At 36.6% G+C, this 25625-nt stretch overlaps 1 protein-coding gene across 1 annotated transcript in view; it reads right to left on the bottom strand.

The window, feature by feature from the left end:
- Positions 1 to 25625, bottom strand: part of LOC149794976 (uncharacterized) — a 60347-nt gene that overhangs the window by 24793 nt on the left and 9929 nt on the right. Inside the window, exons 3-5 of the mRNA XM_089964637.1 lie at positions 20996 to 21099; positions 4444 to 4643; positions 2149 to 2277 (exon numbers count right to left, since the gene is read on the bottom strand). Coding sequence (XP_089820763.1) covers positions 2149 to 2277; positions 4444 to 4643; positions 20996 to 21099 — 433 coding nt within the window. The remainder of the gene's footprint in view (positions 1 to 2148; positions 2278 to 4443; positions 4644 to 20995; positions 21100 to 25625) is intronic.

Genomic DNA, 25625 nt, shown 5'->3' with positions numbered 1-25625 from the left:
GATCCCTATTAAATAAAAATCTTTAAAAGATGTTGCCCCTAGTTGTTTAAGTATTAATCTGTTAATTGCTTCTCAGCTTAATTAGTTTCATATCTGTGTATGAATATTGTTTTATACACAGAACACCTTTTCACAGCTCACAGGGATTTTTCACTAACATAAGCTCTGCCAAAGTCTTTCTTGACTTAGCAATCTACTCACTACTATGATAGATTTACTATTCCATAATGCTGTAATAGGATTTTAAGTCCATTAATGTTATAGTATACTTGTTCAAACAGAGGTATTTTAATCAAATAAATACCTTTCCTTTTTAATTTCATTTTTAGATTCTTATTTATTAGATTTATTGTCACCTTTATATTATAGGGCTATATTGTTTTGTATCACATGATCCTGCTGGGCTAAACTGTGACTAGAAAAAGATAAAAAACAAAAAATGCACTCTACTTTTAAACTGTGTGTATTTTAATATGGCTTGTCAGCCTTTTCTACATTTAATCTCAAAATACAGCTGAAATGAGAGGTTGACATCTGTTTGGGTTCATCCAGCATGTATATCAGATTTAAATTTAATGCCATTTTTGGGTTCAAAATAAACACTTTTAAACTGTGTGTATTTTAATATGGCTTGTCAGCCTTTTCTACATTTAATCTCAAAATACAGCTGAAATGAGAGGTTGACATCTGTTTGGGTCCATCCAGCATGTATATCGGATTCAAATTTAATGCCATTTTTGGGTTCAAAATAACTCACTAGCATCTCCTTCAATACTTTCCCTGCTCATATAATCTGATATACTTCCTGACTTTAAAATAAAAACAATTGCCTTCATTAATATGATCAGCCTGCATTTGTCGAGCTAAATCGTCATCTATAGATGAACAACACTGGGAATTGGCTATTTTGGGTCTGCTCGATAGCCCGAATCATAAACATGCATTTGTAAAACTTCCTTTATGCAAGGTTCAAGCTTTGACACAATGCTTGTTATAGGGCCCAATGTGCCAATCACACTTAGAAAAATGCCATCGTGCTAAGTCAAAGAAACTAGATATGTCAAAAATTACAACAAAATACACGTCACAACAAGCGCTTCAATATTTTTACCATTTCTACAAGTACTTTAAGGGTGAACAGTTGAATAAAGCTGAATACTGCGCAGAGTACAGTTTCACATGCACGACTTTAAATTAATTTGCGAGCATTCTTGCACATCACCACTTTCCAAGTGCACAAATTCATAAAAATTTTGCGTGAATCATGCGACTGCATATCCTGGGTACATCTCTGAATATGTGACACACAACTTCCAATATGTTACACATATCACAACACACACCTTTCAATATGTGATACATATCACGATACACAACTTCCAATATGTTACACATATCACAATACACACCATTCAATATGTGATGCATATTGTGATACACACCTTCCAATATGTTACACATATGATAAACAACTGTCAATATGAGAAACATATCGTGATACACACCTTCCAATATATGATACATACTGCGATACACAACTTTCAATATGTGATACATATCACAATACACACCTGTTAATGTGATACATATTGCGATACACAACTTTCAATATGTGATACATATCACAATACACACCTGTTAATGTGATACATATTGCGATACACAACTTTCAATATGTGATACATATCACAATACACACCTGTTAATGTGATACATATTGCGATACACAACTTTCAATATCTGATACATATCATGACCTACAACTTCCAATATGTGATATATACTGATAATACACAATTAAAGCAGTTTTTCTTTTTAATTATTCCTGTAGTGTGTGATTAACTGAATCACATGGAAAACAGCTGTTTTATTCATCTATGCAATTTAGTGAATTTAATTTTTTTATGATAAATCAAGTGTTCATTGGAATTTTTGAAGTTGACTAATAAGTTAAAATGATTAGTTGTATTGGCATACAGGTTTAAAGGCAGTACTGATAAATGAAAAATAGAACAATTAGACTTTAAAATGAATGTCTGTTTTGGACTAAAACCCCAAAATAGCACTGATCTATGCAAGTCTGAATGGTTTGCAGATACACAGTTTAAGAAATCCTTCCTAATTCTTCAAATGGACATCTGTACATACTCCTGATCTTGGAAGACAGACTGCATGACACTCTGCTGTGGGCAAACCATATGACTAGACCTCTGTTTGTACTCTGTGTGAGTTGTGTCCCCTAGGTTGGTCACCTCCACTGGAACAGTCTGGAATCCCCTGAAACACATACAACACGAACTATTAGTGCTGAGTGCATTGTAATAGGAACTGCTCACTATAATATGCTTGGTTGGGTTTTAAATAATGGAACTTGTGTTGGAAGTTAAAGATAAAAGAATGGTTCTTCAGGGGAGGCCATAACTCCATTAAATGTTGACAAAGAATGCAGGAAATCCAAATTCATAATATCATCAAGATAAAGATTATAATAAATTTGTTGAAATTTATCATTCCTGAGTGAATGAGTGGGTGGGTGGATTATTAAGGGACAAGGTATGTATATATAATAAATTTGTTGAAATTTATCATTCCTGAGTGAATGAGTGGGTGGGTGGATTATTAAGGGACAAGGTATGTATATACAATAAATTTGTTGAAATTTATCATTCCTGAGTGAATGAGTGGGTGGGTGGATTATTAAGGGACAAGGTATGTATATATAATAAATTTGTTGAAATTTATCATTCCTGAGTGAATGAGTGGGTGGGTGGATGATTAAGGGACAAGGTATGTATATACAATAAATTTGACGAAATTTATCATTCCTGAGTGAATGAGTGGGTGGGTGGATGATTAAGGGACAAGGTATGTATATATAATAAATTTGTTGAAATTTATCATTCCTGAGAGAATGAGTGGGTGGGTGGATTATTAAGGGACAAGGTATGTATATATAATAAATTTGTTGAAATTTGTCATTCCTGAGTGAATGAGTGGGTGGGTGGATGATTCAGGGACAAGGTATGCATATATAATAAATTTGTTGAAATTCAACATTCCTGAGTGAGTAGGTAAGAAGTGTTATGCTGAAGATGACTTTGAAGTCAGCAGTGGGTGAGCCCACTGTGCTAATCTGCATAGGTACAATAAGGATGTGGAACAACCCAATATAGGTAAATCAAAGAGATGCTAGATGTGTGTAGGAGAACAAAAGTTATTACATAACATTGCTATAAATGAGAATGTTTAAGCCATATGTGTATTATCGATATTTGACAAGTTATGAACAATGGCAACTTTTCTTTGAAGTCGGATTTAACTGCATATATAAAACGCAAAGCATGATCATTTAAATTGTCAGAATATTCTTAAAGCGTGATTCATTTCTAAGGCTGATTTAGGCAGCAATTAGCTTTCAGTAAAGTCCAACAAAAATAAATTTAAGAACTCCTTGTCGACGGAGTTTTACCAGCAAATAAATAAGGGGGGAGGTAATTATTTGCACATACTGCAAACATATCGACATGCATGAACTTAATTCTTACCAGGATTCACTCAGAGAATGTAGCAATTGCAATGCTGTGTGACAAATAATATTAAAGAGGGGAAATTTTGGGCATACTGAAATTGGAGTCCATGCTTGTGGAATTTCAGTCAGTGCTTGTGCATTTTTTAAAGTGACCAGCCCTGGCCCTGTGTCTAAAAAAATTTTCTTTGAGCACTGCTAAACTTTAATATTGATAAATGGCCATTACCAACAGAAAGGTTATATCTATGTCTCAACATGCTAATACAGGTGAGACACAAAGTACTAAGTATGTCTCAACATTCTTGCACAGGTAATACAATCAGATTTCAACTGATGAAACAAAATTTATGTTTGCTTCACTTTTATTTTTGTTTTTAATATATTTACCAAAAACTCTAACAAGGTTCCATGGGATCATAATGTACTTTTTCTTTTACTTATTACTTTTTTAACGTGAAATAGTTCCAATAAGTACATGCGGTAACACTACAATAGATGACATCATGATGCTTACGTCAAGAATATCATGCACTGTTTCAAGCAGTTCCAATAGTAACATAACAACCTTTGTTTGCTTACACAGAGTTTGCAACAGAGAATTCCCATTTACAAGAATTTAAAAAAAAGAAAGAATTTATTTCTAAATCTATATCCCTACTGATCATAAAACATCTTTGCTAACCAACACTTTTTCCTGATGAGAAATGAGAAAACTTATCCATAATACAAGTTGGTGTGGGACAGGGATATCTTATCACCAGGATAAAAATTTGTGGGTAGAAAATCTGCAGTCTCCCTACCTTCCATAAATCCTGACTCACTGGTGGAATTTCCCCATCCCACACCAGTGTGTATGATGGATTCTATTAATATTGCTTTCTGCTAATGTATGGAGAAAATTTAATCTGACTCACCGAGGGCCCAACCTGTAGAAGCTATGATCCCATGAGTGGGTAGAATGGTCCTCTGTCACCCAGACTGTGCACAGCAAAAACAAGAAGTTGTCTAGATGAGTAGTAATCAACGTTTCAAGCAGAGTACTGTGCAAAGTCCTCTCCCGCAAGGATACCATCATGGAGGAATTGCGTCTAAAACTGTACCATCCCCTAACATCCTTGAAAATTAAATTTGATGAATTATTTAAATTATTTAAATGAACCAAATTAAATCTGGGTTTAAACATAAAAGTATATACATGTACACATATTAGCAGCATCTACCATAACTACTTCAGTCAGACCGTTTTTTAAATTAAACTTCTATGAATATTGTACCCAAAATTATTGAAAATGTACTTAGATTTCATAAAAGAACTTCATGGTGACAGAACAATAAAGGAACTTATTTACGGGTTGCAGTTCTTGTGGTTCTGTGGTCCTTCAAAAACGTACTTTTGCAAGTTTATAAGCCAGCTCATGAAATTCATAGATGTGTCCCTGCTGAGCAGGCATGGGAGTGGGAGGTCCTATATTCACAACATCATCATTACATTTATGGTTTGCAAAACTAAAAGAAAATTTACAAATTTATTAACCCATGAATAAAAAATGTATTTATATTACTTTACACATAAATACATCCTTTAGTCATTACTCTAGGTCACAGAAGATGACAGCATCCAGATCTGTCACACAATATGCCTCTTTTCTAATAAATCTAGTTGTGAAGACCAACGATCCAAACATATCAATAGACACAAATATATCCAACAGAAGAGTGGATGAATACCCACACCAACCACAGCTTAAACAGATATCTGGACCATTTTCCCAGCTAGTTATCTTTGATTGTTCCCGATATTTATGACGCCCTACTTACTTTTCAAAACTTGTCCTCTTTTTTACATGAACAATGTTAAATTTCATTCCAATCTACTGATATTCACAAAATCTAATCAACCAAAAAATGTAGATGCATTTAGTCATTTTCTGTTTACTATTCACATGGACTGGGAAGGGCACAAAAAATGACTGTCAAACTGGATGCTGGTGTTGATTATATAAGCAAAATGCCGAGAGATAACAGATTTAACAAGTTACTAGCTTGAAGTATGGATTTTACAGAGCTTTTATTTTATCTTTAGGTATTACAACATGCATGATGGGAGATCAGCATTATTTGTAAAAAAAAATTACTATTCAACAGTTTTTGTTAAGTGAAGTTTTTCCATTTTTACTAATGTCAGCTGTAGTTTAATGACATATCATCACGCTTGTTTGAGCAGAAACATCAAAGCCCTTAATATATAGACTTTCTGCCAACTTCGGTCAAATATGTTGAATATTTTTAGTGAAGAAGTAATTTAAAGACTTCTGTTTTTATTAATGATGGCCATAATTCATGGCAGACAGCATCATTTATAAAAAGCTAAAAACCATTTATCACACCAAAAGAATCAAAGGTTTCTCTTTTCTATGTCTTGGCAGCTACTTCTGATGACAGGAAGGCATTATCTGCATACATTTTAAAGCACCATATAGTCAGGATGCTTTATGTCTAATTCAGTAATGTCTGCCAAGTGCTTATTTTACATTAAGCTGTTTAAGGGTTTTTATATTTTTTTAAATACCAAACATATTTGATGGTTCATTAACATCATTTGTAAAAATTGAAAGTCCTTCATGCCAGGAAGCCCTCTGTCAAAAATTGATAGAGTGTGGCATTTCAAAAACATTTTAAATTAAGAAGTGCTATTATGGACACATGATGGATGACACAAAACAGATGCTGTAATTACAAAACATTTCAAATACCAAACAAACCTATCAGTCTACTCTAGTATTCCCATGCTTAGAAAAACATTCAATCTAAACTGGTGTATTTCCATATTCAGAACAGCACTCAACCTAAACTGGTGTATTCCTATGCTAAGAACACCATTCAATCTAACTTATGTATTCCCATGCTTAGAACACCATTCAGTCTAACTGGTCTATTCCCATGCTTAGAACACCATTCAATCTAACTGGTGTATCCTTATGCTTAGAACACCATTCAATCTAACTGGTGTATTCCCATGCTTAGAACACCATTCAACCTAACTGGCGTATCCCCATGCTTAGAACACCATCCAATCTAACTGGTGTATCCCCATGCCTAGAACACCATTCAATCCAACTGATGTATTCCCATGCTTAGAACACCATTCAATCTAACTGGTGTATCCCCATGCTTAGAACACCATTCAATCCAACTGGAGTATTCCCATGCTTAGAACACCATTCAATCCAACTGGTGTATCCCCATGCTTAGAACACCATTCAATCTAACTGGTGTATCCCCATGCCTAGAACACCATTCAATCCAACTGGTGTATTCTCAGGCTCAGAACACCATTCAATCCAACTGGTGTATTCCCATGCTTAGAACACCATACAATCCAACTGGTGTATTCCCATGCTTAGAACACTATCCAATCTAACTGGTGTATCCCCATGCTTAGAACACCATCCAATCTAACTGGTGTATTCCCATGCTTAGAACACCATTCAATCTAACTGGTGTATCCCCATGCTTAGAACACCATTCAATCTAAACTGGTGTATTCCCATGCCTAGAACACCATTCAATCTAACTGGTGTATTCCCATGCTTAGAACACCATTCAACCTAACTGGTGTATCCCCATGCTTTGAACACCATCCAATCTAACTGGTGTATCCCCATGCTTAGAACACCATTCAATCCAACTGGTGTTATTCCCATGCTTAGAACAATATCCAATCTAACTGGTGTATCCCTATGCTTCGAACACCATCCAATCTAACTGGTGTATTCCCATGCTTAGAACACCATTCAATCTAATTGGTGTATCCCCATGCGTAGAACACCATTCAATCCAACTGGTGTATCCCCATGCTTAGAACACCATTCAATCTAACTGGTGTATCCCCATGCTTAGAACACCATTCAATCTAACTGGTGTATTCCCATGCCTAGAACACCATTCAATCCAACTGGAGTATTCCCATGCTTAGAACATCATTCAATCTAACTGGTGTATCCCTATGCTTCGAACACAATCCAATCTAACTGGTGTATCCCCATGCTTAGAACACCATTCAATCTAACTGGTGTATCCCCATGCTTAGAACACCATTCAATCTAACTGGTGTATCCCCATGCTTAGAACACCATTCAATCTAAACTGGTGTATTCCCACGCCTAGAACACCATTCAATCCAACTGGAGTATTCCCATGCTTAGAACAGCATTCAATCTAACTGGTGTATCCCCATGCTTAGAACACCATTCAATCTAACTGGTGTATCCCCATGCTTAGAACACCATTCAATCTAACTGGTGTATCCCCATCCTTAGAACACCATTCAATCTAACTGGTGTATCCCCATGCTTAGAACACCATTCAATCTAAACTGGTGTATTCCCATGCCTAGAACACCATTCAATCCAACTGGAGTATTCCCATGCTTAGAACACCATTCAATCCAACTGGTGTATCCCCATGCTTAGAACACCATTCAATCTAACTGGTGTATCCCCATGCCTAGAACACCATTCAATCCAACTGGTGTATTCCCATGCTTAGAACACCATTCAATCCAACTGGTGTATTCCCATGCTTCGAACACCATCCAATCTAACTGGAGTATTCCCATGCATAGAACACCATTCAATCTAACTGGTGTATTCCCATGCCTAGAACACCATTCAATCCAACTGGTGTATTCCCAAGCATAGAACACCATCCAATCTAACTGGAGTATTCCCATGCATAGAACACCATTCAATCTAACTGGTGTATTCCCATGCTTAGAACACCATTCAATCTAACTGGTGTATCCCCATGTCTAGAACAATATCCAATCTAACTGGTGTATTCTCAGGCTCAGAACACCATTCAATCCAACTGGTGTATTCCCATGCTTAGAACACCATACAATCCAACTGGTGTATTCCCATGCTTAGAACACTATCCAATCTAACTGGTGTATCCCCATGCTTAGAACACCATCCAATCTAACTGGTGTATTCCCATGCTTAGAACACCATTCAATCCAACTGGTGTATTCCCATGCTTCGAACACCATCCAATCTAACTGGAGTATTCCCATGCATAGAACACCATTCAATCTAACTGGTGTATTCCCATGCCTAGAACACCATTCAATCCAACTGGTGTATTCCCAAGCATAGAACACCATCCAATCTAACTGGAGTATTCCCATGCATAGAACACCATTCAATCTAACTGGTGTATTCCCATGCTTAGAACACCATTCAATCTAACTGGTGTATCCCCATGCCTAGAACAATATCCAATCTAACTGGTGTATTCTCAGGCTCAGAACACCATTCAATCCAACTGGTGTATTCCCATGCTTAGAACACCATACAATCCAACTGGTGTATTCCCATGCTTAGAACACTATCCAATCTAACTGGTGTATCCCCATGCTTAGAACACCATCCAATCTAACTGGTGTATTCCCATGCTTAGAACACCATTCAATCTAACTGGTGTATCCCCATGCTTAGAACACCATTCAATCTAAACTGGTGTATTCCCATGCCTAGAACACCATTCAATCTAACTGGTGTATTCCCATGCTTAGAACACCATTCAACCTAACTGGTGTATCCCCATGCTTTGAACACCATCCAATCTAACTGGTGTATCCCCATGCTTAGAACACCATTCAATCCAACTGGTGTTATTCCCATGCTTAGAACAATATCCAATCTAACTGGTGTATCCCTATGCTTCGAACACCATCCAATCTAACTGGTGTATTCCCATGCTTAGAACATCATTCAATCTAACTGGTGTATCCCTATGCTTCGAACACAATCCAATCTAACTGGTGTATCCCCATGCTTAGAACACCATTCAATCTAACTGGTGTATCCCCATGCTTAGAACACCATTCAATCTAACTGGTGTATCCCCATGCTTAGAACACCATCCAATCTAACTGGTGTATTCCCATGCTTAGAACACCATTCAATCTAACTGGTGTATCCCCATGCTTAGAACACCATTCAATCTAAACTGGTGTATTCCCATGCCTAGAACACCATTCAATCTAACTGGTGTATTCCCATGCTTAGAACACCATTCAACCTAACTGGTGTATCCCCATGCTTTGAACACCATCCAATCTAACTGGTGTATCCCCATGCTTAGAACACCATTCAATCCAACTGGTGTTATTCCCATGCTTAGAACAATATCCAATCTAACTGGTGTATCCCTATGCTTCGAACACCATCCAATCTAACTGGTGTATTCCCATGCTTAGAACATCATTCAATCTAACTGGTGTATCCCTATGCTTCGAACACAATCCAATCTAACTGGTGTATCCCCATGCTTAGAACACCATTCAATCTAACTGGTGTATCCCCATGCTTAGAACACCATTCAATCTAACTGGTGTATCCCCATGCTTAGAACACCATTCAATCTAACTGGTGTATCCCCATGCTTAGAACACCATTCAATCTAAACTGGTGTATTCCCATGCCTAGAACACCATTCAATCCAACTGGAGTATTCCCATGCTTAGAACACCATTCAATCCAACTGGTGTATCCCCATGCTTAGAACACCATTCAATCTAACTGGTGTATCCCCATGCCTAGAACACCATTCAATCCAACTGGTGTATTCTCAGGCTCAGAACAGCATTCAATCCAACTGGTGTATTCCCATGCTTAGAACACCATTCAATCCAACTGGTGTATTCCCATGCTTCGAACACCATCCAATCTAACTGAAGTATTCCCATGCATAGAACACCATTCAATCTAACTGGTGTATTCCCATGCCTAGAACACCATTCAATCCAACTGGTGTATTCCCAAGCATAGAACACCATCCAATCTAACTGGAGTATTCCCATGCATAGAACACCATTGAATCTAACTGGTGTATTCCCATGCATAGAACACCATTCAATCTAACTGGTGTATCCCCATGCCTAGAACAATATCCAATCTAACTGGTGTATTCTCAGGCTCAGAACACCATTCAATCCAACTGGTGTATTCCCATGCTTAGAACACCATACAATCCAACTGGTGTATTCCCATGCTTAGAACACTATCCAATCTAACTGGTGTATCCCCATGCTTAGAACACCATCCAATCTAACTGGTGTATTCCCATGCTTAGAACACCATGCAATCTAACTGGTGTATCCCCATGCTTAGAACACCATTCAATCTAAACTGGTGTATTCCCATGCCTAGAACACCATTCAATCTAACTGGTGTATTCCCATGCTTAGAACACCATTCAACCTAACTGGTGTATCCCCATGCTTCGAACACCATCCAATCTAACTGGTGTATCCCCATGCTTAGAACACCATTCAATCCAACTGGTGTTATTCCCATGCTTAGAACAATATCCAATCTAACTGGTGTATCCCTATGCTTCGAACACCATCCAATCTAACTGGTGTATTCCCATGCTTAGAACACCATTCAATCTAATTGGTGTATCCCCATGCGTAGAACACCATTCAATCCAACTGGTGTATCCCCATGCTTAGAACACCATTCAATCTAACTGGTGTATCCCCATGCTTAGAACACCATTCAATCTAACTGGTGTATTCCCATGCCTAGAACACCATTCAATCCAACTGGAGTATTCCCATGCTTAGAACATCATTCAATCTAACTGGTGTATCCCTATGCTTCGAACACAATCCAATCTAACTGGTGTATCCCCATGCTTAGAACAGCATTCAATCTAACTGGTGTATCCCCATGCTTAGAACACCATTCAATCTAACTGGTGTATCCCCATGCTTAGAACACCATTCAATCTAACTGGTGTATCCCCATCCTTAGAACACCATTCAATCTAACTGGTGTATCCCCATGCTTAGAACACCATTCAATATAAACTGGTGTATTCCCATGCCTAGAACACCATTCAATCCAACTGGAGTATTCCCATGCTTAGAACACCATTCAATCCAACTGGTGTATCCCCATGCTTAGAACACCATTCAATCTAACTGGTGTATCCCCATGCCTAGAACACCATTCAATCCAACTGGTGTATTCCCATGCTTAGAACACCATTCAATCCAACTGGTGTATTCCCATGCTTCGAACACCATCCAATCTAACTGGAGTATTCCCATGCATAGAACACCATTCAATCTAACTGGTGTATTCCCATGCCTAGAACACCATTCAATCCAACTGGTGTATTCCCAAGCATAGAACACCATCCAATCTAACTGGAGTATTCCCATGCATAGAACACCATTCAATCTAACTGGTGTATTCCCATGCTTAGAACACCATTCAATCTAACTGGTGTATCCCCATGTCTAGAACAATATCCAATCTAACTGGTGTATTCTCAGGCTCAGAACACCATTCAATCCAACTGGTGTATTCCCATGCTTAGAACACCATACAATCCAACTGGTGTATTCCCATGCTTAGAACACTATCCAATCTAACTGGTGTATCCCCATGCTTAGAACACCATCCAATCTAACTGGTGTATTCCCATGCTTAGAACACCATTCAATCCAACTGGTGTATTCCCATGCTTCGAACACCATCCAATCTAACTGGAGTATTCCCATGCATAGAACACCATTCAATCTAACTGGTGTATTCCCATGCCTAGAACACCATTCAATCCAACTGGTGTATTCCCAAGCATAGAACACCATCCAATCTAACTGGAGTATTCCCATGCATAGAACACCATTCAATCTAACTGGTGTATTCCCATGCTTAGAACACCATTCAATCTAACTGGTGTATCCCCATGCCTAGAACAATATCCAATCTAACTGGTGTATTCTCAGGCTCAGAACACCATTCAATCCAACTGGTGTATTCCCATGCTTAGAACACCATACAATCCAACTGGTGTATTCCCATGCTTAGAACACTATCCAATCTAACTGGTGTATCCCCATGCTTAGAACACCATCCAATCTAACTGGTGTATTCCCATGCTTAGAACACCATTCAATCTAACTGGTGTATCCCCATGCTTAGAACACCATTCAATCTAAACTGGTGTATTCCCATGCCTAGAACACCATTCAATCTAACTGGTGTATTCCCATGCTTAGAACACCATTCAACCTAACTGGTGTATCCCCATGCTTTGAACACCATCCAATCTAACTGGTGTATCCCCATGCTTAGAACACCATTCAATCCAACTGGTGTTATTCCCATGCTTAGAACAATATCCAATCTAACTGGTGTATCCCTATGCTTCGAACACCATCCAATCTAACTGGTGTATTCCCATGCTTAGAACATCATTCAATCTAACTGGTGTATCCCTATGCTTCGAACACAATCCAATCTAACTGGTGTATCCCCATGCTTAGAACACCATTCAATCTAACTGGTGTATCCCCATGCTTAGAACACCATTCAATCTAACTGGTGTATCCCCATGCTTAGAACACCATCCAATCTAACTGGTGTATTCCCATGCTTAGAACACCATTCAATCTAACTGGTGTATCCCCATGCTTAGAACACCATTCAATCTAAACTGGTGTATTCCCATGCCTAGAACACCATTCAATCTAACTGGTGTATTCCCATGCTTAGAACACCATTCAACCTAACTGGTGTATCCCCATGCTTTGAACACCATCCAATCTAACTGGTGTATCCCCATGCTTAGAACACCATTCAATCCAACTGGTGTTATTCCCATGCTTAGAACAATATCCAATCTAACTGGTGTATCCCTATGCTTCGAACACCATCCAATCTAACTGGTGTATTCCCATGCTTAGAACATCATTCAATCTAACTGGTGTATCCCTATGCTTCGAACACAATCCAATCTAACTGGTGTATCCCCATGCTTAGAACACCATTCAATCTAACTGGTGTATCCCCATGCTTAGAACACCATTCAATCTAACTGGTGTATCCCCATGCTTAGAACACCATTCAATCTAACTGGTGTATCCCCATGCTTAGAACACCATTCAATCTAAACTGGTGTATTCCCATGCCTAGAACACCATTCAATCCAACTGGAGTATTCCCATGCTTAGAACACCATTCAATCCAACTGGTGTATCCCCATGCTTAGAACACCATTCAATCTAACTGGTGTATCCCCATGCCTAGAACACCATTCAATCCAACTGGTGTATTCTCAGGCTCAGAACAGCATTCAATCCAACTGGTGTATTCCCATGCTTAGAACACCATTCAATCCAACTGGTGTATTCCCATGCTTCGAACACCATCCAATCTAACTGAAGTATTCCCATGCATAGAACACCATTCAATCTAACTGGTGTATTCCCATGCCTAGAACACCATTCAATCCAACTGGTGTATTCCCAAGCATAGAACACCATCCAATCTAACTGGAGTATTCCCATGCATAGAACACCATTGAATCTAACTGGTGTATTCCCATGCATAGAACACCATTCAATCTAACTGGTGTATCCCCATGCCTAGAACAATATCCAATCTAACTGGTGTATTCTCAGGCTCAGAACACCATTCAATCCAACTGGTGTATTCCCATGCTTAGAACACCATACAATCCAACTGGTGTATTCCCATGCTTAGAACACTATCCAATCTAACTGGTGTATCCCCATGCTTAGAACACCATCCAATCTAACTGGTGTATTCCCATGCTTAGAACACCATGCAATCTAACTGGTGTATCCCCATGCTTAGAACACCATTCAATCTAAACTGGTGTATTCCCATGCCTAGAACACCATTCAATCTAACTGGTGTATTCCCATGCTTAGAACACCATTCAACCTAACTGGTGTATCCCCATGCTTCGAACACCATCCAATCTAACTGGTGTATCCCCATGCTTAGAACACCATTCAATCCAACTGGTGTTATTCCCATGCTTAGAACAATATCCAATCTAACTGGTGTATCCCTATGCTTCGAACACCATCCAATCTAACTGGTGTATTCCCATGCTTAGAACACCATTCAATCTAATTGGTGTATCCCCATGCGTAGAACACCATTCAATCCAACTGGTGTATCCCCATGCTTAGAACACCATTCAATCTAACTGGTGTATCCCCATGCTTAGAACACCATTCAATCTAACTGGTGTATTCCCATGCCTAGAACACCATTCAATCCAACTGGAGTATTCCCATGCTTAGAACATCATTCAATCTAACTGGTGTATCCCTATGCTTCGAACACAATCCAATCTAACTGGTGTATCCCCATGCTTAGAACACCATTCAATCTAACTGGTGTATCCCCATGCTTAGAACACCATTCAATCTAACTGGTGTATCCCCATGCTTAGAACACCATTCAATCTAAACTGGTGTATTCCCACGCCTAGAACACCATTCAATCCAACTGGAGTATTCCCATGCTTAGAACATCATTCAATCTAACTGGTGTATCCCCATGCTTAGAACACCATTCAATCTAACTGGTGTATCCCCATGCTAAGAACACCATTCAATCTAACTGGTGTATCCCCATGCTTAGAACACCATTCAATCTAACTGGTGTATCCCCATGCTTAGAACACCATTCAATCTAAACTGGTGTATTCCCATGCCTAGAACACCATTCAATCCAACTGGAGTATTCCCATGCTTAGAACATCATTCAATCTAACTGGTGTATCCCTATGCTTCGAACACAATCCAATCTAACTGGTGTATCCCCATGCTTAGAACACCATTCAATCTAACTGGTGTATCCCCATGCTTAGAACACCATTCAATCTAACTGGTGTATCCCCATGCTTAGAACACCATTCAATCTAAACTGGTGTATTCCCATGCTTAGAACACCATTCAATCTAGCTGGTGTATCCCTATGCTTCGAACACCATCCAATCTAACTGGTGTATCCCCATGCTTAGAACACCATTCAATCTTACTGGTGTATCCCATTGCTTAGAACACCATTCAATCTAAACTGGTGTATTCCCATGCCTAGAACACCATTCAATCCAACTAGAGTATTCCCATGCTTAGAACACCATTCAATCTAACTGGTGTATCCCTATGCTTCGAACACCATCCAATCTAACTGGTGTATCCCTATGCTTAGAACACCATTCAATCCAACTGGAGTATTCCCATACTTAGAACACCATTCAATCTAACTGGTATATCCCCATGCTTAGAACATCATTCAATCTAACTGGTGTATCCCCATGCTTAGAACACCATTCAATCTAAACTGGAGTATTCCCATGCTTAGAACATCATTCAATCTAACTGGAGTATTCCCATGCTTAGAACATCATTCAATCTAACTGGAGTATTCCCATGCTTAGAACATCATTCAATCTAACTGGAGTATTCCCATGCTTAGAACACTATTCAATCAAACTGGTGTATGCCCAATCTTAATAATAATATTAATAATAATAATGCTTTATTTATAGAGGGTGACTCATTAGTCAAGAACTATTCTCCCTTGAGGCCCTCTTAAGGAGATTATAACAATGCACATTATATGAAGATAGCAATAATTACTGTTTATTTTAATGTTTAGCATTAAAATACTAAATTCCATTATCTATTAGAAAAACATACATTCTCATGATATCTCTTCTTAAATACTCTAATATTTTTCAGCAGATTTTACATGTAGTTGAAGCTTGTTCCACAGAACTGTACCAGAGTATTGAAAACTCTTTTTAAATTGCTCTGTTCTTGGTTTTGGTGCTAGAAGGTTTCCATGTGATACTGATCTCAACTGGTATTGTGTTGAAAAAGGCCTGAATAAGACCTGAAGATATTCTGGTGCAGTTCCATGTAGACATTTATATAAAAAAAAAATGCCTTGTGAAAATATATCATGCCATATATTGTGAACCATTTGAGTTCTGTAAATAATGCTTTTGAGGGATGATCAATAGATTCATCTAAAATGACGCGTGCTGCTCATTTCTGAAGTTTATAAATCCTGTCAAGCTCAGATTTAGCACAGTTTCCCCATACATTAGAACAATAATCCATTGTTGGAAGAATATATGACTTGTAGTATAGATTGTGAGTTTCCATAGGTAAATCTTAGAACAGCAGTCACTCTACTCTGATGTAAGCCCAATATACAATTTATGCCCTGATATGTAAATGCTTGATAAAAGATGCTAATGAACTTTAATAAAATCATATTTTGATAATAATAATAATACTAATAATAATAATAATAATCATGACTTTAATAAAAGATAGTAAATCAGCTGAAGCACAAACATCAGGCCATCAAACATGGAACTTATTTATAATCAAACACCCACATATACATAGCAGCATGACTGTAAATATACAGGAGCACTGTTATTGACTATCTTGTACTTTAACTTGGCTTTTCTCAAATGGATCTGGTCTTTAATAGGCATTATTTTTAACCTTCCAGATAAGTTCTCTGTTTTCTGTTTGGATCACCTTTGCTAGCTTATAAAAATTAAACCTACGACTGTTACTATCAAATGTATTAGTGATACATACTCTTACAAAGTTTTAAAATCACAAAGGGTCCAAGGTAACAATATACTTTAATGCTAATGAATACCACAGTAAAAATAACATGATTTCATACTAAAATCAATGTCATACAATTTTTAAGCTTTCTACCATCTTCATATGATGAATAGACCTGTAACGTGTCTAAAGTGTCCTGAGCTGGTGTTTAGTCACCACATTTTGCCCCCCCCCCCCTTTATTCAGTTCTAGCTGGAATATTGATGACCTTCTGAATTTTCAAAGTCAATCATCTGCTACTTCAACCAAAATATATCTCATGCAAGAGACATGATGCTAAATGCTTCAAAAAACTTGACCTATTTGGAATAACAAAGTCCCAATCTATTCCAGTTCTACTGATGCATAACTAGGAAAACTCAATTTATGACAGTAAAACCACCACTAACAACCTTAAATCTTCAAAGTGGTAAGCATTATGCCATAATTTCTCAAGCAACCTTGACCTTTTTTAACTTTTGACCATGAAATCCAGCTACCTCTACATGGGTTTCTATGACTGATTTTTATGAAAATTGTAAAACTTTACTTATCATGCAGAAATTCAAATCACAATACAATGAACTTTCACCTCTTGCCACCAATAATATGATTCTCTCTTTCACAGAAAAGAACTAAACTGAAGACTGACTATTCCCTAAAAAATATACCCTAGCTATAATTAATTGCTGGATAATCATCAAGCAATTTTTCTTGGGTAATTTGAAATGGGTCCTGAGTTATACACTTTGGGAAAATAATCTGATGAATTGGGAATACAATTTTCTGGAGTAAAGTGCTAAAATTGGGAATCCACCATAGTTTGTGTTACATTAGCAGTAGGGTCCATTATCAGTACTTGTCAACCTTTAAAAACAAATTGCTCAAAAATCATTCAACTCTTTGTCAAAAGCTATAACTGTACACTTGTATTTCTTTCTGATAAATAACAGCTTCTTATAGATAATGACTTGTACGGACTTCAAAATGGCCAATATGACACGGGAATAGTGTGACAGAAAGTTTGTTAATTTGGGTTATCAGATAAGTTAAGTACCAGATTTCACTACTATAGGCAAAATGACATTGGTTCACAAAAAACCAATAACTTACCAATTAGGGTCTGGATATAATATACCATCCAACTTACCACTTAGGGTCTTTATATAAGATACCATCCAACTTACCAATTAGAGTCTGGATATAATATACCATCCAACTTACCAATTAGGGTCTGGATATAATATACCAACCAACTTACCAATTAGGGTCTTTATATAATATACCATCCAACTTACCAATTAGGGTCTGGATATAATATACCATCCAACTTACCAATTAGGGTCTGGATATAATATACCATCCAACTTACCAATTAGGGTCTGGATATAATATACCATCCAACTTACCAATTAGGGTCTTTATATAATATACCATCCAACTTACCAATTAGAGTCTGGATATAATATACCATCCAACTTACCAATTAGAGTCTGGATATAATATACCATCCAACTTACCAATTAGGGTCTGGATATAATATACCATCCAACTTACCAATTAGGGTCTTTATATAATATACCATCCAACTTACCAATTAGGGTTTTTATATAATATACCATCCAACTTACCAATTAGGGTCTTTATATAATATACCATTCAACTTACCAATTAGGGTCTTTATATAATATACCATCCAACTTACCAATTAGGGTCTTTATATAATATACCATCCAACTTACCAATTAGGGTCTTTATATAATATACCATCCAACTTACCAATTAGGGTCTGGATATAATATACCATCCAACTTACCAATTAGGGTCTTTATATAATATACCATCCAACTTACCAATTAGGGTCTTTATATAATATACCATCCAACTTACCAATTAGGGTCTTTATATAATATACCATCCAACTTACCAATTAGGGTCTGGATATAATATACCATCCAACTTACCAATTAGGGTCTGGATATAATATACCATCCAACTTACCAATTAGGGTCTGGATATAATATACCATCCAACTTACCAATTAGGGTCTTTATATAATATACCATCCAACTTACCAATTAGGGTCTGGATATAATATACCATCCAACTTACCAATTAGGGTCTGGATATAATATACCATCCAACTTACCAATTAGGGTCTGGATATAATATACCATCCAACTTACCAATTAGGGTCTGGATATAATATACCATCCAACTTACCAATTAGGGTCTGGATATAATATACCATCCAACTTACCAATTAGGGTCTGGATATAATATACCATCCAACTTACCAATTAGGGTCTTTATATAATATACCATCCAACTTACCAATTAGGGTCTGGATATAATATACCATCCAACTTACCAATTAGGGTCTTTATATAATATACCATCCAACTTACCAATTAGGGTCTTTATATAATATACCATCCAACTTACCAATTAGGGTCTGGATATAATATACCATCCAACTTACCAATTAGGGTCTGGATATAATATACCATCCAACTTACCAATTAGGGTCTTTATATAATATACCATTCAACTTACCAATTAGGGTCTTTATATAATATACCATCCAACTTACCAATTTGGGTCTTTATATAATATACCATCCAACTTACCAATTAGGGTCTGGATATAATATACCATCCAACTTACCAATTAGGGTCTGGATATAATATACCATCCAACTTACCAATTAGGGTCTGGATATAATATACCATCCAACTTACCAATTAGGGTCTTTATATAATATACCATCCAACTTACCAATTAGGGTCTTTATATAATATACCATCCAACTTACCAATTAGTGTCTTTATATAATATACCATCCAACTTACCAATTAGGGTCTGGATATAATATACCATCCAACTTACCAATTAGGGTCTTTATATAATATACCATTCAACTTACCAATTAGGGTCTTTATATAATATACCATCCAACTTACCAATTAGAGTCTGGATATAATATACCATCCAACTTACCAATTAGGGTCTTTATATAATATACCATCCAACTTACCAATTAGGGTCTTTATATAATATACCATCCAACTTACCAATTAGGGTCTGGATATAATATACCATCCAACTTACCAATTAGGGTCTGGATATAATATACCATCCAACTTACCAATTAGGGTCTGGATATAATATACCATCCAACTTACCAATTAGGGTCTTTATATAATATACCATCCAACTTACCAATTAGGGTCTGGATATAATATACCATCCAACTTACCAATTAGGGTCTTTATATAATATACCATTCAACTTACCAATTAGTGTCTTTATATAATATACCATCCAACTTACCAATTAGGGTCTGGATATAATATACCATCCAACTTACCAATTAGGGTCTTTATATAATATACCATCCAACTTACCAATTAGGGTCTTTATATAATATACCATCCAACTTACCAATTAGTGTCTTTATATAATATACCATCCAACTTACCAATTAGGGTCTGGATATAATATACCATCCAACTTACCAATTAGGGTCTTTATATAATATACCATTCAACTTACCAATTAGGGTCTTTATATAATATACCATCCAACTTACCAATTAGAGTCTGGATATAATATACCATCCAACTTACCAATTAGTGTCTTTATATAATATACCATCCAACTTACCAATTAGGGTCTGGATATAATATACCATCCAACTTACCAATTAGGGTCTTTATATAATATACCATCCAACTTACCAATTAGGGTCTGGATATAATATACCATCCAACTTACCAATTAGGGTCTGGATATAATATACCATCCAACTTACCAATTAGGGTCTGGATATAATATACCATCCAACTTACCAATTAGGGTCTGGATATAATATACCATCCAACTTACCAATTAGGGTCTGGATATAATACACCATCCAACTTACCAATTAGGGTCTTTATATAATTTACCATCCAACAATCATTAGCATGATGCTTAATAAAAATTACCTGATATCTTCCACCAAGGACATTTTTTATCTGATCAGCGGAGATCTGTCCATCTCGCCCAAAAAACTTCTGATCATACTTAAAAGGCACACTTGCATATATGTCTGAAAAGCAAACAAAATCCGTAACAAATGAGAAAATGACATAAGTATTTTGTGCAACTCAATGTCTCAATAAAGATGTTATTTTTATAGAAAAAGTCAACTGGGTACATGTCTATCCCAATGACTGTTTGCAGAATAATCGATCAAAGGGAAGTTATATGAACTGTGAACATAAATTGCTTTGTTGTAAGTTCATCCATGCCACTCCCCACCCACCCCCAAGGTATAAGCATAATTATTACTAATATGAGTGGCAAATGAGTGAAATCTCAGCATAAAAAGAGTAATCTATGTATTACACGCCATAATTACAGAAAACTGTATGAAGAACATGCATTTATTTTTGCTATTTACCTGGATCTGCAGTTAATTAAAATTCTTGTTACAAATCGGCTAAATCTATGTCAATTAGTGCGTTAATACAGGTCTACACAAAACCTAAGTGATAAATTATTTATGTGCAACATTTACTTTAAGTAGTCTACATCATGTTTAACTTTCATTGAAAGGTTGTAAGCTTAAGTCCAAAATTCTGAATGGATCATTACATCACTACCGAATTCCTCTTTCAAAATTTGTAAAGCGCTATTTATCTGTCTTTTGCCTGATGCAACAATGCTCTACAGTTTAACAAAATCCCTCTCCTTTAACATCTTTTGTCATATAACATCCATGAGTTACATGGACGTCACATAATATTTGGGAATATTATTTTTTCTTCAATACAGACTGGTCTGCTATGTAAGTGTGTATGAAACTATAATGAATCGGTGACACATGATTTCAACTTCAAGAAACCCATCTGTTTTCTTGGAAATGTGTCATGTAGTTACTATGCACAGAAAATAAGGAAACTGTTAGGCATACATGTACATAGCCAAACAGTTGCACACAAGGAAAATATAAGATCAGTAGACTGAGGCCTAAGATGGACAAATATAACATCACACGAACTGCACACTATACTCATTATTCTGTGCCTTGCTTGCTCCTGATGTCGCCAGATATAATCTTTGTTCTGAACTTGGAAACGTGTTGATGTTTGTTTTCTGTTTTACATGATAGGTACCCTATGGCTAATCGTGAACAGGCGGGTACCCAAGTTCTAATGGGTTGTTTTTGAAAATAAATTGTTTGATGTTGAATAATTATCATATGTACAAAACTGAAAGGTCCATATGCCAATGTTTTTTTAGACAATTTCATTTGAGCCATTTTTGAGGAATTGTTGTTTATACATTTTTCTATATTTAGTAACAAGGTTAACTGCCCACAATAGGATGGGGTGAAAAAGTTTTTAAAAAATCAAAACCAAACAAATTGGGATGAATGTGTTAAAAAGAAAGTTTGAACATAAAAATACAAATAAAGAAAAAGAAATTTGGGATGCCACTGTGAGTTTCAAACCCGCAACCTCTTGTTTGGCAGCCAGGATCACAGAAAGTCAAATGTGGATATATACAAGATGCTAGCCATTTTTATGGAAATTGGAAATACAAGGTTTGTTGCACATCCATGGAGAAAAAAAACTTCTGTGACACTGGTACTATTAAAAAAAAAAAAAACATTCTAGCATGGTGAACAAAATTGAATTCGATTATGAGTGTGATATATAAAGTCCCTGATTTTAGTCTTCCTCTCATTAACATCAAACCAGTTTGGTCATATTAACATCAAACCTGTCTGGTCATATTAACATCAAACCAGTTTGGTCATATTAACATCAAACCTGTCTGGTCATATTAACATCAAACCTGTCTGGTCATATTAACATCAAACCAGTCTGGTCATATTAACATCAAACCAGTTTGGTCATATTAACATCAAACCAGTTTGGTCATATTAACATCAAACCAGTTTGGTCATTCTAACTTGCATAAAAATCCTTCAGATCTGCAGAAAGTACAATAAGTTTAACATCTGCCTGAAAAGACGAACCAGGAGGCTGAAATCCAGGACCCAAAATAGCACCAACAAAAAAGATTTGTGTTGAAAGTACTGCAGACCAATAAGGTACAAGTTCCAAAATTAAAAGATAATAAAATCTTTGAAATGTTCTAAAATGGAATGAAATCTAATGGGTCTCTACATATGCCTACAAACATATATATCAATAATGCTGTAAGAGCTCCAGAAAAGCAAAATATTTACATAATGCAAAAATGCATCAAGAAATTGTTAAACTCATTTAAATTACACAAGGCAAAGTAATGGTAAGCATTTAGTCCAAATCTGTCAGTATCATGCTGAAAGCAAGGCCATGTAATGGTAAGCATTTAGTCCAAATCTGTCAGTTATCATGCTCTTGCAAGGCAATGTAATGGAAAGCATTTAGTCCAAATCTGTCAGTTATCATGCTGAAAGCAAGGCCATGTAATGGTAAGCATTTAGTCCAAATCTATCAGTATTATGCTCTTGTAAGGCAATGTAATGGTAAGCATTTAGTCCAAATCTGTCAGTTATCATGCTCTTGCAAGGCAATGTAATGGTAAGCATTTAGTCCAAATCTGTCAGTATCATGTTGAAAGCAGGGCCATGTAATAGTAAGCATTTAGTCCAAATCTATCAGTTATCATGCCCTTGCAAGGCAATGTAATGGAAAGCATTTAGTCCAAATCTGTCAGTTATCATGCTGAAAGCAAGGCCATGTAATGGTAAGCATTTAGTCCAAATCTATCAGTATTATGCTCTTGTAAGGCAATGTAATGGTAAGCATTTAGTCCAAATCTGTCAGTTATCATGCTCTTGCAAGGCAATGTAATGGAAAGCATTTAGTCCAAATCTGTCAGTTATCATGCTCTTGTAAGGCAATGTAATGGAAAGCATTTAGTCCAAATCTGTCAGTATCATGCTGAAAGCAAGGCCATGTAATGGTAAGCATTTAGTCCAAATCTGTCAGTATCATGCTGAAAGCAAGGCAATGTAATGGTAAGCATTTAGTCCAAATCTGTCAGTATCATGTTGAAAGCAAGGCCATGTAATGGTAAGCATTTAGTCCAAATCTGTCAGTTATCATGCTCTTGCAAGGCAACGTAATGGAAAGCATTTAGTCCAAATCTGTCAGTTATCATGCTGAAAGCAAGGCCATGTAATGGTAAGCATTTAGTCGAAATCTATCAGTATTATGCTCTTGTAAGGCAATGTAATGGTAAGCATTTAGTCCAAATCTGTCAGTTATCATGCTCTTGCAAGGCAATGTAATGGAAAGCATTTAGTCCAAATCTGTCAGTTATCATGCTCTTGTAAGGCAATGTAATGGAAAGCATTTAGTCCAAATCTGTCAGTATCATGCTGAAAGCAAGGCCATGTAATGGTAAGCATTCAGTCCAAATCTGTCAGTATCATGCTGAAAGCAAGGCAATGTAATGGTAAGCATTTAGTCCAAATCTGTCAGTATCATGCTCTTGCAAGGCCATGTAATGGTAAGCATTTAGTCCAAATCTGTCAGTATTATGCTCTTGCTGAAAGCAAGGCCATGTTTATTAATGGCATATTCAGTGAATGTAAACAATGCTACTGGGTCGAATTCTGGCAGTGTCAGCACATTTCAAATCATAATACATGTATTTGACTGAAGTGTGAATTAAATGAAGTCTATTACATAACACACTTTGAATTATTACCCAGCTCTTTGCCAAATGGCAGAACTAAGATACTGATGATTAAAACTCAATCCAGAAAATAACACCTTTTACATGTATGTGTATGTGTTGCTAAAGAAATAAAAAATGGTTTCATCTTTCAGTTCATGCCACTAAAACACTTGTATGTTCATTAGTACTTTCAAGACTGGACTATTGTAACTCAATTCTGTCTGGTTCATCTCAATATCTACTCCAGAAACTTAAAAAAAACAGCTGTTCAGACATTACTTAGAGTACCACAATCAGAGCACACCTCCCCGCTGCTCTGTACCCTACACTGGCTATCCATTCGATCCAGAATCAAATACAAAATTTATTCTCTGTGCTACATTTCACTGACAGATTCCAGTCCAACATACCTATTCGACCTCACCCATGTGTACACACCAGCAAGATACTTAAGCTCTTCTTCTGACAATCGTGTACTCATTATTCCCACTATGAAAACAAAGTCATATGGACAACGTTCTTTTGCATACCAGGGCCCAGCAACGTGGAATGAATTGCCCACTGAACATAGACACAAAGATCCCACTCAAGAGTGCTCTTAAAACTCACTTATTTCGACCGCAAGAACAAAAGTTAAAGAGGTATTGTCTAATGTTGTAAAGCGCTTAAAGCTTCTAAAGATTAGCCGCTTTACAAAGTTCTCATTATTATTATTATTTCAAAAGATATATACGTTAAAAAACTAAGAAGCATTCTATATACAAAAAAAGACAAGAGAAAAAGACAAGAGAAGAACAAAAACACAAATCTGGAATTCAAGTCCTTTCCTTGTTTCCAAAAAAGAAAAACACTGTACAATGTCAATAACTGTTGGAGTAAATTATGCCGCATCTGATATTGTGTCTCACACCACCAAAAATTGCAATAAGAGAT

The sequence above is a fragment of the Sinohyriopsis cumingii genome, chromosome 7 (assembly GCF_028554795.1).
Source record: "Sinohyriopsis cumingii isolate HCF-2022 chromosome 7, ASM2855479v2, whole genome shotgun sequence".
In the NCBI taxonomy this organism is placed as follows: Eukaryota; Metazoa; Mollusca; class Bivalvia; order Unionida; family Unionidae; genus Sinohyriopsis; species Sinohyriopsis cumingii.
The sequence above is the reverse complement of the archived record's forward strand: the minus strand, read 5'-3'. Positions and strand labels throughout refer to the sequence as shown.